This window comes from Alosa pseudoharengus, unplaced genomic scaffold (genome assembly GCF_046254945.1).
Source record: "Alosa pseudoharengus isolate Yale_2024_CS ecotype anadromous, Long Island Sound unplaced genomic scaffold, YU_APseudo_1.1 YU_APseudo_1.1_scf_1, whole genome shotgun sequence".
NCBI classification, from domain to species: Eukaryota; Metazoa; Chordata; class Actinopteri; order Clupeiformes; family Clupeidae; genus Alosa; species Alosa pseudoharengus.
Window position 1 is genome coordinate 30,815,178 of NW_027468564.1, and position 15,692 is coordinate 30,830,869.

The window sequence follows — 15,692 nt, forward strand, 5'->3', positions numbered from 1 at the left end:
CAAGCACTTTGGTGACATCACATATTGTGCACTCAGTCGACATTATAAGTAAACAGACAATAAGCCAATTAACAACAAAATGAGCCAAAAATAATATAGTATTTAATCAAATGCAAATATATACAGGCACATGTGATTGCATTGTATTTGCCTTCCAAACAGGGAGCTGGTACCTCTGGAGAATTGGTACAGTTTAAGTTGTACAAGGGTGGAAGGTGTGGTATGAGTAGGGTATGGCAACTGGAACCTGCCACACTCTCGCTCTCGTACGCGTTCCCAATTAAATTAAGTATCATAATGTTCAAGTTAGATCTGCTGCAATTGAGATTACAAAGAGTATCATCTCTATGTAACATGATGTTTTGACATTGTAGACGTTCTCTAAGAGGAGTGAAAAGCAGTTTGCAGTAAAGCTAACCACAATGTCATCTATCGCAGGAAAGAAGGTAGTGTTGAAATACATGTATTGACAGAGATGCAACCATGTTTCTTATGTACAGAAAAAGAACATCCAAAACACCAATCCATCAATGTTCACAAAGTCAGATGATAATAAAACAAATTGTGGAAAAAAAGTAATTGAAAAGACAACATATTTGGAACACTGGGGCAACCACAACAAATCACAACCCAAACTAGAACGCTATCTGACATGAAAAGAGACTAGCAGACTATGTGTACAGCGTCAATATTACAAGACAGACAATACCCCAGCAAATGAGAAAGGCATATACAAAACAAAACATGGCTACCAAGAAAACAACACATTTGTGGTCACTGTATGACCGGTAGATTAAACACTAGTTCCAGACACTTTCCAAAGTAATACCATACAGGTTTTCCAGATGTGGACAGTCTGACTAAGCGCAAGAAGGGCTGCCTAGTTTATCAGACTCACAGCATGTAGCCTCACCCCTTTTTGTTTGATTAGGTTTGTACAATCTGAAACCCCACCTACATGTTTTCCTTCTCAGTTAGATTGAATGAAAGGTATTTGAATTTAAAATCTGGATGAACTGTCAGTGTTTTCCATTACACCATCACCTGGTGGTGTTGACTCCTCTGCAATCTCTGGTGTAGGAGGACACGCAATCTGGCACAGGGACACTGAAGATTCATTATTATTTGCATACTCAGCCTTAAACCCAGGATAGAGGGGCTCAGTGAATGTGGAGTGGAACGTGTGCAAGTGGGTGAGTGTGTTAGAGGAGACGCTGTAGAAGGACAGAGTGCCAGCTGGCCAGTCCAGGTACACTCCTACTCTGCTGGAGCCAGAGGAGGGGGGCGGTATGACAGTCCTACACATATTTTGGCATACAGAGTAACTGTTATCAGAGCAACTCAGACTCCAGGCCTTGTTCCAGCCAAAGCCACTGTCACCTCCTTTCCTTGGGATGCTTTTATAGGCCACTGCTATCTCAACTTCTTTACCACTCCACTCAACCTCCCAGTAGCAGCGTCCAGACAAACACTCTCTACACAGCACCTGTCTGTAGAAGGTAAATCTCTCTGAGTGCTCAGGATATGGCTGCTCCCCCCACAAAGCCGTCACCTTTGTGTTGTTGTTGGAGAGAGCTACTCCTGGGTTTGCTGTGTTTGGGTCCAGTGTGAGCTCACAAGCATCTGCACACAAAAGGAGAACACCCTCTTTAGGTTATGCAGTGTGTGTGTTTATTTGTGTGTGTGTGTGTGTTTGTGTTTGTGTGTGTGTTTAAGTTCATCATGGACACATTTAGTGTGATACTGTAGCTGCCCTATTTATTACACAATTGTATTACATTTTAATGTCTGACAGAATGGTGACACATTTCTTATTCCTAATGTCTGTATTCACGTAAGTCTTTTTCATGTCAGTTAAAATCACCATACAGTGCAACTGAAAAGGAGTTGGAGGAGGAGAAGTGTTTGGAGTGTTTTGTAAATGTACAGTATACAAAAATAAAAGATTGAAATATCTCATTGACATATAGTATAGTATATAGACATATATATAGTATTCAGATTCTTTGGTATGACTCTTAACGCGCAACTCTCGCCACAATGCAACCTAGGGTCTTTTTGTAAATGTACCCGAGTCAAACTTCAGTTTAAATGCATAATTAGGACAAAAGTGCCACTTTTAAGATTGACCGTTTTAGAAATAGCGATTTTGATGCAATCATTAGTCAAAATAGTAGTGCCCCTATGACTCTCATTCAAAAGGCCATTTAACCCGAAGACAACAATATGGTCAAGCTTAAAAGTGGCACTTCCGACGTAATTATGCTTTTAAATAAAAGGAAAGTTCACAAAAAGATCCTAGGTTGCATTTTGGCGAGAGTTATGCTTTAAGTGGCTACTGTACAGTAGGTCTCAGTGTGTGGACGGTCTACAGCAGGGGCGCCGCTAGGGTTGTATTCCATAGTACGCACCATGGCCCAGGGCGTTAATATAAACACCTGAATAATATTAAGCTGCTGTTTTCTTTTCATCACGAGCACTACGCTTGAATGATTTATGACTGAATGGAACTTTGCGTTTTTAAGCACCAGAACTGCTTATCATGTCATGACAAAGTTTACACCAATCATCTTCTAATGTATCCTTATGGTGAGATGTCCATTCTCTTTGCCCTACAGTAAACATCATTTGTGCGTGAAGCATGTTTCAATTAAGACAGTACACAACCTATTTTTATTGTTGTAATATTGAATGATTTCATGAATAAAGCATTGAAAAATTGTATGCACAGTGCGTACTGGATTATGGCTGGCGGTGCCACTGTACAGGATGAAGTGGCCTGGATAAAGTGGGGACGTCTCAGTGCGTGGACGGTCCACCGGATAAAGTGGCCTAAAGTAGTCTCAGTGCATGGACGAGCTCCCTCTCCTCTCAGCCGTCCGAGAGGGACGATACTTTTGCGTTTTCCCTTATATTCCATGTGTCCGAGCCAGGGATGGATTACTGCACGGGCCTACCGGGCCCAGGCCCAGGGGCCCATGGGGTCAGGGGGCCCTGAAGCCCAAGCCTTTACATGGAATCATTGCCTCAATATCAACAAATCAGGATGTAGGCTATGAATCTGATTGAATTTAGTATTGGCTATCCCCAAAATGCACCAAAATACAGGAAATCACATCAAACAAATTAAAAAATTTCTGGGGGAGGACCCCCAAACCCCCCCTCCCACATATGCAACAATTAGTGGGGGGCCCTTAACACATCTGGGCCCAGGGGCCCGAAAGTTCATAATCCGCCCATGGTCTGAGCCAGCATGTGTGTCAACACAATGAGAAAAACAACTTGTGTCCACTCACATTTCCTCAGACTTGGTTTGAGTCTGCACTCGGCTCCATGCTCATACCTTAAGACAGTGAAAAGAAGAACATGTGCAATGTTAGCCAAGCTGTGTGTGTGTGTGCGCGTCTTTTTTCTCTCCTGTCTCCACCGTTGATTTTTTAATGTCCTAAGTCTAAAAAGTTAAAAAGTTGACATTTAGCAGAGGCTTTTATCCAAAGTGATACAGACTCCCAATGGCGGGACTCAAACCCGATTGGCAGTTGGTGCTCCGCTGATGCTCCTCTGCGCCCGCTATTATTTGACAAAAGGTCAAAAGTTATTTTGGGGTCATGCATCACTTGTTTAAGCAATATTTTCTAAGAGGCTGTGATTTTAGAACAGCTAAGGGCCATGTTACATGTATGGCCAAATGTAGGGCCACCAACAACCTTTGCTTAGGCTGCAACAAAAATTGAAGCAAACCATTGACTCATTACAACAAAATCTCAATCCCAACTCCCTGAAACTGTGTAACCTATTTCAACAATCACCAATGTGTTCATTTTATTAAATGGGAGGGAACTAGATGTACCGCAGAGCGGTACAAAATATGACCGCCGCCCAGTCCAGCACATTTTTTCCACAAAAATAAATCACGCTGAAAGGCCTATATGATTCTAACTGTCTCACTAAATTGCATTATCCACACTCAATTCTCACTGGTATCTGCTAGACAACAAGTATCAAAACATGATTAGTTCATAGATTTCACATGTAAAATTAATTTTATACAACCCCACCCCCATCTTGCCTGTTCATAATTCTGAGAAATTCTTGAATTGTGTGCATGTGTGCGTGTACATGTTTATGTTTATGTGTGTGGGTGTGTGTGTGTGTGTGCGTGCTTGTGTGTTTGCCTGCGTATGTGTGTTTGTGCATGTGCATGCATGCGTACATATGTCTACTGTGTGAGTATGTGTCATACGTATGATTACTGTGAATGTATGTGTGTGCGTGTGTATCTGTTTATTCACATGTGTGCACATGGAATGGGTTGACATGGCCCCTTGAGATCAACATACAAAAAAAAAATGGTCCTCCTAAACCCTACGGTTCTCGAGATATTCACAGAAAACTGTGTCTGCCCTACCCTCCTTTCGGGGGGTCCAGTCCAGCGGGGGGGCTACAGATCAAAACGAAAAACGATGGTTCCATGCTATCCATGTGGGGTTACATGCCCACCAAGTTTCGTGTACCCCGGTCTTTTCAGTGTCCCGGGAATCCTTGTTGGTGTACGGTCACTAAATGTACACATAAATTATTTTATTGTAAAGCCCCCCATGAACGAAAGTTCACAAAACTTGGCATGCATTCGGAGGGTGTCATAATGATCATACACTTTCAATTTCGTGCAGTTTTGACCATGTCAGCCAGAGATATTGTGATGAAAACACCTATTTTTTGTTTTTCTTTATTTTTAGCTAGGTGGCGCTATACATGAAATAAGTGGTAATGGGATGGGTTGACATGCCCCCTTAAGACCAACATACAAAAAAAGGTGGACCTCCTAGGCCCTACGGTTCTCGAGATATTCACAGAAAACTGTCTCCGGCCACCTACAGGCCAGTTGGTGTATAGAAACATAAATTAATTTATTGTGTGGCCCCCCACACTGCAAAAAAATGAAATCTAACCAAGTGTTATTAATCTTATATTATACAACAATTGGGTTCCATGGAACTATTTATTTGTTTCTGATTGGCCGAGAGACGTTCCATGAGTTGGAATATCCCTGGACATTTCAACTCAGACTTTGCACAGCTAATAATATATCACTCCGCGATACAATGCGAAGATTTTACACAATGTTCTCATCCCAGCTCTCCACTATTTTAAGCAATGGGTTACTCCTTAGCAAACCATAACAAAACAGTGCTTCACCACATCTGTGGATTAAGCCACACAGTCAACTTAATGTAAGTAAGATAAACGAGGATGCTAATTGTTCTCAGCATTGCCAGTATTGTGTATAATATGATTGTCACTTGGAGGAGATTTGTAGATAACTAACGTTAGCATAGTTAGCTAATCGCTGCTAACGTGCTAGCATCGTCACGTCAGGCTGTGCACAGTAGTGTAACATTTATTCACCATAAATTAATAAAGTTGAGTGGTTCTGCAATGTAGGCTATGTTTCCGTTTTTTGCAGTACCATGTCCCTTACATGACATGGCCCAGTGTCCTTGTAACATGCATGCAGCAAACCTAGATATGAATGTGATTTCAGCCCGACTTTCAACATTTCTTTCAAGAAGACACGTAAACCACAAAGACCCGTAACGGTAACGAGGGATCTGGAATGTTGGTAACCTAGCAACCAAGACGCTGTCTATTGAAAAGGGAACTATTTTGATGCGTAAGAACAATGTCGAAATTAACATTTTAAACAATATTGGGGTGTTTTCAGATTATTTAGTTTGTGGTAGAATTGTTGTATAAAAGCAATATAGCACTCGTGATCGTGGGATTGGTCATGGATATTCCCACGGCTGTTGTTGCCTGCGCCACTCGGCCTCCGGCCTCGTGGCTACGGCCGAACAACACCCGTGGGAATATCCATGACCAACCCCACTCTCACTCGTGAAGAGATTAAAAAATCTATTTGGTATTGTTTTTAGTATGAAAAGACTTACCTAGCGCACTCTCAAAAGAACATTTTGACTTAATTTAAGAAGATTTTGACTTATTTTAAGGAGTCTTATCAAGACAAATTTGCTCAACGCACTGGCAGCCAAATTTGCTTGTTTTTAGGACACATTTGCTTAACGCACTGGCAGCCAAATTTGCTTGTTTTCAGGATGAGATGTCTTAAAATAAGTCAAACTTTTTTAAAATTAAGTCAAATGTTTTCACAAGGAAGCGCTAGGTAAGTCTCTTTATACTGAAAACAATACCAACTAGTTTTTTTATCTTGATATAAGATTAATAACACTTGGTGAGATTTTGTTAGATAAGCAGTTTTTGCAGTGCATGAACAGAATTCCACGAAACTTGGTGTGCATTTAGAGGGTATCATAATGATCCTACACTTCCAATTTCGTGCAGTTTTGACTATGTTAGGTCACAGATACCTGCGATTACAACACCTCATTTTTACTTTTTTGTGTTTAACTAGGTGGTGCTATACATGAAATGAGTGGTTATGGAATGGGTTGACATGGCCTCTTGAGATCAACATACAAAAAAAATGGTCCTCCTAAACCTTACGGTTCTCGAGATATTCACAGAAAACTGTGTCTGCCCTACCCTCCTTTCGGGGGGTGCAGTCCAGCGGGGGGGGCTACAGATCAAAACGAAAAACGATGGTTCCATGCTATCCATATGGGGTTACATGCCCACCAATTTTCGTCTACCCCGGTCTTTCAGTGTCCCGGGAATCCTTGACGGAAATTTGGACATGCGAATAAGAAAAAAAAAAAAATAAATCTGACTAAACCTATATGACCGCCGCTTCGCTGCGCGGCGGTCATAATAATATGACACATATTATTATATGAATAATAATACACACAAACAGAGGACACAACACACTTAGTCTATCAAGAATATGAATAACATCTAGCACTTACCTGAAGGTCTGTAGTTTACAATTGGGATCATCCAGTCTGTCTGTGAGCTCTCTGACACCTGAGGGTCCTGGGTAATTATAACTCAGATCCAGCTGTTTCAGGTGGGAGTGGTTTGATTTGAGGGCAGAGGCCAAGACAGAACAGCCCTTGTGTGTGATCAGACAACCAGACAGACTGAAACAAGATATTTTCTTCATTATTACACAAGGAAATGCATTACAGTTATATACGGCAACTGCAATTTTATTTATTTGTCTACCCAAATCCCATTACTTAAATGAATATATCTTCATGTAGCCTCATATGTTCAGATAAGTTACTGGTACATAGTATCAGTGTAGTATTCAGACACATATAGCTTGCCTTTACAAAGACAACAGCACATATCACAGAGGTATTTCAGAAACGTCACAGACCTCAGTGTCTCATGCTAGATTCTTGACATTTAAGGGAGTCAAGGGAGTTTAACATTGTTCACTGTTAAAGGAACCATATGTAAGAAATGTATTTCAATTAATCATAACATTAAGAAATCATGTTCATTTCAAATACTTATATCACTGACAACAGTAGTCCAGCCAGGATATTGTCATTTAAAATGTGAAGTTGCACCCCTTAACTGATGTTGATGTTGTCATGTTGTGTTTTGGCCGGATGCGCCACCCTCCACCTATCTACTAATCACAAAGTCAGTAGTGTTTCGGCATCCAGATCTGGTTGGCAGCTCTGCCAGTCAGGGGGGAGGGGATACACCGCTCTACAGTAATTTGAAAGTGATTGCAGTACCAGTTTTGGCCACAATCTTACATACGGTTCCTTTAAGTGTCTTCAACATCTACAATAATTGGCCTACAGTTGAATATTTATCAAGCTATGACTTGCTGAAAATTGTATTTATGAAAAATATTAGTGTATTTTCCCACAATATATTCACAATGAATACCATTAGATGTTTTGAATTTATTTATATAATACTACTGTATATTGGATATTGTACTAGCCAATGTGCGTTATAACTGACCTCAGTGTCTCCAGCTTGCATTGTGGATCTCTTAGTCCCACACAGAGCAGCTCCACTCCTTCATCCTGCAGGTCATTGTCACTCATGTCCAGCTCTCTCAGATGGGAAGGTGTCCATTGCAGCACTGTTGTCATCATTTTACAACTGAATTGAGAGAGGTGGCACCGTTTTACCCTGTTTCAAAAGGAAATTGAAGGATATTTTGTTTGTTGATGGTGAATGTTAATGGTTCTTGGCATACATTTTGCTCAACACATTGTATTTGAACCAAACATAAAAAAAAACACACAAGTCACCACTCCCTTCACTACCACATGAGAAAATCTACACAATGCTTTGTTATTGTAAGACCATCTGTACATATCTGTACATGTTGCTCATACATTGTTCATACTATATAGCCATATTTATTCTGCTCATATAAGGTAACTAATAATACACTGCACATATTTATATTTCATTTATATTACTCTAAACCACTTTCTGTAAACCAACTATATACTTCTGTCTACTCTGCACTTCTTGTCCTGTCTATACACCACCTGTTTATACGTTGTATATCACATTGCACATTTCTGCATTTTTTACACTTCTGGTTAGACGCAAACTGCATTTCATTGTCTTTGTACTTGTACTCTGCACAGTGACAAAAAAAGTTGAATCTATTCTAATCTGTGGCCTACTGGTTAGGGAATCGGACTTGTGACCGAAGGCTGGTTCAGTCCCTGTCTTCAACGTCTACAATAATTGGCCTACAGTTGAGTATCTGTCATTTTTATTGTCACCCATTAGATGTTTTGAATTTATTCAAACACTACTGTATATTGTATGGATATTGTACTAGGCAATGTGCCTTATAACTGACCTCAGTGTCTCCAGCTTGCATTGTGGATCTCTTAGTCCCACACAGAGCAGCTCCACTCCTTCATCCTGCAGGTCATTGTCACTCATGTCCAGCTCTCTCAGATGGGAAGGTGTCCTTTGCAGCACTGATGCCATAATTGCACAGCTTTCTTTAGAGAGGTGACACTGATTCAGCCTGTTAAAGACATGGTTTAAGCTGATGATTAATTCCAATGGGTTATCAGGCTTTTACTGCAAACTAGGTCAATATAATCATAACATTTTAAATAGTGCCGTCAGTTAAACGCGTTATTAATGGCGTTAACGTAAACCTATTTTAACGGCGTCAAATTTTTTATCGCGAGATTAACGTTCTTTTTGGTGCAACAAACTTTGGATGTGCTGCACGTATACGCCCCCTTTTAGGGGAAAGATGAATGGAAATCTATATTGCATCTGAGAATGTCTAATAATGGGAGAACTGCCACTCTTGGAAAACGTCCGGTTTCTGAACTGATTGCAGTTCCTTCTGTGGTTCCACATGAGGGCGCTCGTCCACGAGTGCAGAATAAATGGAGCTGTACCCCTCAAAATCCACTTTTCTTGGGATATAATTGTTTTTCAAGTAATTTGAATATTGTATTCGAAAGGGGAGGCAAAGAAAATACACTTGGTTGAGTATTATATTTTTTAAAGTCACTTAATTGTTCTAAAAAGCCTTTCAAACGTGTCAATGACGTCATTCATTAGCACAATGCTAGCGTGTTATGGGCAACAACGACCCAACCTGTAAGAAATCAAAAGGACATAAGTGCTCGTTCATTTAACTTTTGACCTATAACCCACGTTGAAGTTATACAAACTACAATCAAATCTGAGATTTGTCAACGACAATCAGGTGAAGGAGACAAATTTAGCTGTCTAGCTCCATTGACTCCCATCCTCTTCATTCTGCACTCATGGCGATCGCCCCCAGTGGAACTGTGGTACAATGGGACTTAATGCGGAGTGGCCAGGCTCTCCGTAGACGGGCTCTGGCTGCATCAAAGTGGGGAGCGAAAAGGGCTTATAGTAAACGTACTAAATCTTGAAACAAACTTGAATGTTTCAAGGCACAAAATAAGGTTGGTGTAAGAGTTATCTGTGTGTTTATGGGATTAATGTGACCATGTTCCTATGTTTTGCTCTTTCCAGTTTACTAACAGGAGTGTCACAAATGTATTAATAGGCACAGTCAAACTGCCCGTGGCTGACTATAATTAAGTTCAGCAAGCTTTTTTTTTTTTTTTTGAAATTCAACTTTTTATTGATCATACTTTAAACACACACAAAAAGGTCCACACAGTACATTACATTGTCCTATTGTACATAGTTTCTCTATACGCCACCTTGACATCTCCAACAGAAAATATGGTCCAGAAAATAACAGTAATAATAAATGGAAATAGAAACATAACGGCTGTCATCAGATACACCTTATGTCCCTTTCATGTGTACCCAGAAATCATCCCAGATCATTCGTTTCTCATCATTCAGCCTTTCCAGCATGCTCTCATAAGAGGCTGCTTCAATTACGGCATTGACCCAGTCTTTTAATTCCAAAGTTTTAACACACTTCCAATTACGTAGAATAATTCTTAACGTTGTGATACAACAGAGTTTTACCACAGTGAATGCCTGTTTTGATATGCTTGGTACCACTGACTTGTCTCCAAGTAAGCAAAGTCTGGGATCAGCAGGCAACGAGAAACCCAGCCATTCTTCTAATATTCCAAGGATTTTGCACCAAAATGGGTGAACATAAGAACACTTCCATAGCATATGGAGATATGTACCATCTTTTTCCTTGCACTTCCAACATAAGCCATTTTCAGCAATACCCATCCTATGAAGTCTATAAGGAGTATAGTAGTACCTGTGTACCACTTTAAAGTGGATAAATTTCCCTCTTGCTTCCCTGATGTTTTTACCCACATTTGACATAATCTTCGACCATTCACCTTCATCAAAGTCAACCCCTAAATCCCTCTGCCATATTAATTTCAAACTACCACAATTATCTGCAGTTACATTAATGATTGAATTATAACACACAGATGCAGTATGGGCTATATGTGGCTGCTGTAAGTAAGTAAGCACAGGGTTCTCATTGAAATTAAATTTGTCTCCAACACAATGTCTTATTTGTATATATTTCCAAAAGTGCCCTTTCCCTTCTATATTGTATTTTCCCACCAAGTCAGAGTATGACATAAGTTGTCCATCCACATATAGGTCCTTCACTGTTGCTATGCCTTTAAGAAGCCACTGTTTCCAATACACCATTTTCTTTCCAATGCGAATGTCCGGGTTATTCCACAATGATGCATATGATTGTCTGTAGTGTGACAGTTTGAGGAGTTTATGGATTTTACACCAAACATATCGCGAGTGTTCGATCACTGGGTTTGGCTCCTGTATCGGTCCTGGGCGCTGTGAAAGAATGTCCAAGGGCTTGCATGGAGAGGCCAGACTCTGTTCGAATTTGACCCAGTCCAGGTCTGAGTCAGTATTTCTCCAGTGTTTTGCAAGCTGCGCCATTTCAAAAGAAAGGTCATACATTTTCACATCTGGTAGTCCAAGTCCTCCTTTATCTTTCAAGGCACACATTTTACTCATTTTAATGCGGGGTCTTTTTCCTTCCCATAGGAAGTCCTTAATAATGTTATCATATCTCCTGAAAATTATGTCTGGAATGTTCAAGGGCAACATCATAGATATGTAATTAAACTGAGGAGCTACAACCATTTTGATTACATTCACCTTTCCCCACAGAGTTAGTTTAAGGTGCTTCCATTTTTCCACATTATGTTGTATCTTTGTCAGCAAGGGATCATAGTTTAGTGCCATAATCCCCTCTAAATTCTGAGTCAAGCGCACACCAAGATACTTCATACCCGTGGGAACCCATTTGAAACCAAAACCAGTTACCATGTGAGAATAACATGTCCTTGTTATTGGCATTGCCTCTGATTTTCCCCAGTTTATTTTGTAGCCAGAAACAATTGAGTATGATTCTATTACCTCCATCAGTACTGGTAAAGAAGTGGATGGGTCACTCATTAATAACAAAATGTCATCGGCATATAGCATTAGTGTCTGTTCTGTCTCTTCGTCTACCCCTTTCAACCCTAGGATATTTGGGTCCTTCCTAATCTTAATAGCCAAAGGTTCCAGTACCATGGTAAAAAGCAATGGGGACAGTGGGCAACCTTGGCGGGTGCCCCTAGATACTGCGAAAAATGGAGACATCATACCATTGGTCATCACTGCTGCTCTCGGGTTCTGATACAGCAAACTAACCCATGCTCTGAAGACCTTGCCTAAGCCAAAATTGGTCATAGTTTTAAACAAAAAATTCCACTGAACTAAGTCAAACGCCTTCTGCGCATCCAGTGATAGCGCCACCCCTGGCGTACTTTCAGAGTAGTTTAGCCACATAAGATGCATTAATCTCCTTGTATTGTCAGCTGATGATCTTCCCTTTATAAAGCCTACCTGATCTTTATGGATTATCTTAGGCAAGACCTTCTCCAAACGTGAAGCTAAGACTTTCGCTAATATTTTGCAGTCTACGTTTAAAAGACTAACTGGTCTAAAGTTTGCAGGGTCAGTTGTGTCCCGATCTTTCTTAGGTAATACTGTTATAATCGCTTCCATAAATGAGTCAGGCAGACAATTGACTTGAAATGCTTCAGCAAGAACATCAGTCAGTATTGGAGCCAGCGTATCTACAAATTTCTTATAGTATTCAATAGGGAGTCCATCTGAACCTGGGGATTTCCCAAGTTTCATAGAAGATATTGCATTTCTCACTTCTTCCTCGGTAATGGGTTGGTCTAATGATTTTGTTTGTGATGCGTCTAATGTGGGGAGATCCATGTTTGCAAAAAACTGGTTTAATTTTTCTTCATCTGCATTACAAGGGGCTGTATATAGCTGTTCATAGAATGTTTGGAAGACGCTATTTATTTCTTTTGCGGTTGAGACCATGTTATCCCCTTTCTTAATTGCTGGAATTATGTTAGTAGCGTTCTGTTGTTTTAGCTGCCTAGACAAAAGTTTGCCTGTTTTTTCGCCTCCTTCATAAAATCTAGTTCGTAACCTGAACAATGCATGTTCAGCTTTTCTATTATACAAGTCATGTAACTGGTATTTGTATTTACAAATCTCCTGGTATAGCATGTCTGAATATTGCCTGGCTAGGTTCTTCTCCAGAGTACATATTTTCATTTCTAGGTCACTGAGAATTTCTCTTCGCTCCTTTTTCATTTTAGATGCACGTGCAATGAGTTTTCCTCGGATATAGGCCTTAGACGCGTCCCAAACTGAGGATAATCTCTCTGTGCTTCCTATGTTTAAGTCAAAAAAGGAGACCAGATCCTCGGCCAGCATTGTGCTAAATGTTTCGTCCTGTAATAATGAAGTATTTAATCTCCATCTTCCTTTTCTACCTATATCTGGGTTTAGAATGATATCCAGTTCAACCGTAGCATGATCTGACAATGCAATTGGTCCGATTTTACAGTTTATGACCTTATTAGTAATATCTTGTGACAGTAAGAAAAAGTCTATCCTTGAATGGGATTTGTGGGAATGCGAGAAGAAAGTGTATTCCCTTTCCCCTGGATTAACTAATCTCCATATGTCATTTAGACCTAAATCCTCAACTAGCATATGAAGGGCAGCCCTGTCCTTTGGCATGGATGTTCCCTGATATTTACTCTTGTCCAAAACACCATCCATAACCTGGTTAAAATCCCCAGCCAGGATTATATGCCCACTTTTACTTCCCAAAATTGTATTTAAATTATGGATAAAGCTTGCATCTGCAGTATTTGGTGCATATACACTGCACAGCATTACTTTTACACCATTAATAAGTGCTTCAATACATATCATTCTCCCTTCTTTGTCCTTAGTTTCTGATATTATATTAAAGTTAAGGTGCTTATTAATTAGAATGACCACTCCATTCTGTTTGCTAGAGAAGGAAGAGTAAAAAACATGTCCCACCCATTCTCGTTTGAATTTTAGCGCTTCTGTATCCCTTACATGACTTTCTTGTATAAAGGCTATATCTGCCTGTTTTTGTTTTAGATAAGATAACACCTTTCGCCTTTTGATAGGACTTCCGCAGCCGTTAATATTCCACGTTACACATCTAATATGACTACCTGTTAACATAAATCATAATGGAGATACATGTCAAGGGGCTGCCCCCTAGTGGGTAATGGCGTAGCACAGGACATTCATTTAAATTCCGAAAAAAATAGTTGGACCTTTGAAACAAAACCAAACATTTCTGTAACCCCCCATGAAAAAGTAAACAACAACGTATAACATTGTCAGTACCCCCCTCAGCAAACACAAGAAAATAAACTAACAAAAAAGAATGAATAAAGACTCGCGGTCTTCTCTCCACAAACCCTGATTCCGGTCCGTGGCGTGCCGGGTAGCCCCAAGGGCTATTCGTGAACAGCAGCACAACTAGCTAGTAGTCCCACCCACCAACACCCACATCACCAGCTCCCCATCCAAGCTAATGTAAAAGGAGTGCTCACATCATTATTCAGTTGACCCACCACAGCGCTCTTGAATGAACTTCTCAGCCTCCTTGCTGGAAGTGAAACTTTGCTCCTTCCCGTTCCATGTGAAACGGAGGGATGCTGGAAACGCAAGTGTAAACCTCACGTCGAGTTTACGCAGCATCTTCCTTGACGCAGTGAATTCTCTTCGCTTCTTGGCCAGGTCCCTCGACATGTCGGGGAAGAAAGACACTCTGCACTCCCTCCATTCGATAGACCCTTTCTCTTTGGCTGCCTGTAAAACCCTCTCCCTCGCGGATGTGCGCAGGAACTTGATCAAGACGGTTCTTGGTGGTTTATCCTCGCCTTCACTGTCGGTAGCCCTCGATGCTCTTTTAGCTTCGCGCTTGCCCACACGATAAGTCCCTTCGATCTCGAACTCTCCATCCAACTCGATTCCCAGGCCCTCGGATATCAGCTGTTTAACGCAGTTGACAAGTCCATCTGTTTCTAATTCCTCCGTTAGACCGATCAGTCTCACATTCTTGCGACGATTCATATTTTCCAGTTCCTCAATTTGGTTATACAATGCCTCCAAACGTTCATCTGCTCTCTGGCTGTCTTCAGTTAGCCTTGATGTAGTATCCTCAACCGTTGATATACGGTTCTCTGCTTCATCCAATCTCACCTGAAGTGAGCTCACAGAGTTCTTTAAATCCGTGACTGTTTCTTTAATCAATGATACATCTGTGGCAACCGTTTGAAGTGTGGTGGCAATTTTACCCATTTCGGATAACACGTTGTCCATTTTGGAGTGTTCAGGTGTCGGCGAGGTCTGTCTTGTAGCCATGCGGGCCGAGGATTTTCCTTGGAAATATTTCGATGTAGATAACGACATCTGAAGCTTTCTTTGCAATATTGGACGCGCTATATATAATGTTCAAGTGTGGTAACAACTTTGCTTAGAGTAAGGAGTAAATTTGTACGGATATTGTAATTAAGTTGGTGGGATTAGGGACCAACGAAACTATGCTGCCATCTTCCTCGGCTGCCCCACGTGACTCCAAGTTCAGCAAGCTTAACTTTACATGTCATAACATCAACTAAACATAAGTCACACGCAGGGCTCTCAAGTTTTGAAGTTTGCAAGGAGTGAGACTTTGTTTCTCAGGGGGGAGGGGGCGTGGCATTGGCACGCCCACTCCCCCCTGATCGAAGTACATGAAAGTCCTACGTCTGCATTATTTCAAACACACTGTTTTATTTATTCTAGAACCCTATAATAAATAATAATAAATAATAATAACATAAATTATAATAATAATTTCCCCCAAATGGGCCCTTTGAACAGCAGTGTGAACAGCAGTGGCTCAT

At 40.7% G+C, this 15,692-nt stretch overlaps 1 protein-coding gene across 4 annotated transcripts in view; it reads right to left on the reverse strand.

Moving 5' to 3' along the window:
* Nucleotides 1-80: 80 nt before the first annotated feature.
* The window catches only part of LOC143125072 (NACHT, LRR and PYD domains-containing protein 12-like), a 32,349-nt gene continuing 16,737 nt past the window's right edge, over nt 81-15,692 (reverse strand). For 3 of the 4 annotated variants that reach the window (XM_076286567.1, XM_076286565.1, XM_076286566.1), the window contains 5 exons: nt 8,774-8,947; nt 7,909-8,082; nt 6,888-7,061; nt 3,297-3,343; nt 81-1,623 (listed from right to left, as the gene is read on the reverse strand). In XM_076286567.1, the coding sequence (XP_076142682.1) occupies nt 1,001-1,623; nt 3,297-3,343; nt 6,888-7,061; nt 7,909-8,082; nt 8,774-8,947 (1,192 nt within the window). In that variant the 3' untranslated portion in view covers nt 81-1,000. Of the gene's footprint in view, nt 1,624-3,296; nt 3,344-4,408; nt 4,560-6,887; nt 7,062-7,908; nt 8,083-8,773; nt 8,948-15,692 lie in introns of those variants that run through there. The other variant, XM_076286568.1, reaches the window with a different exon arrangement.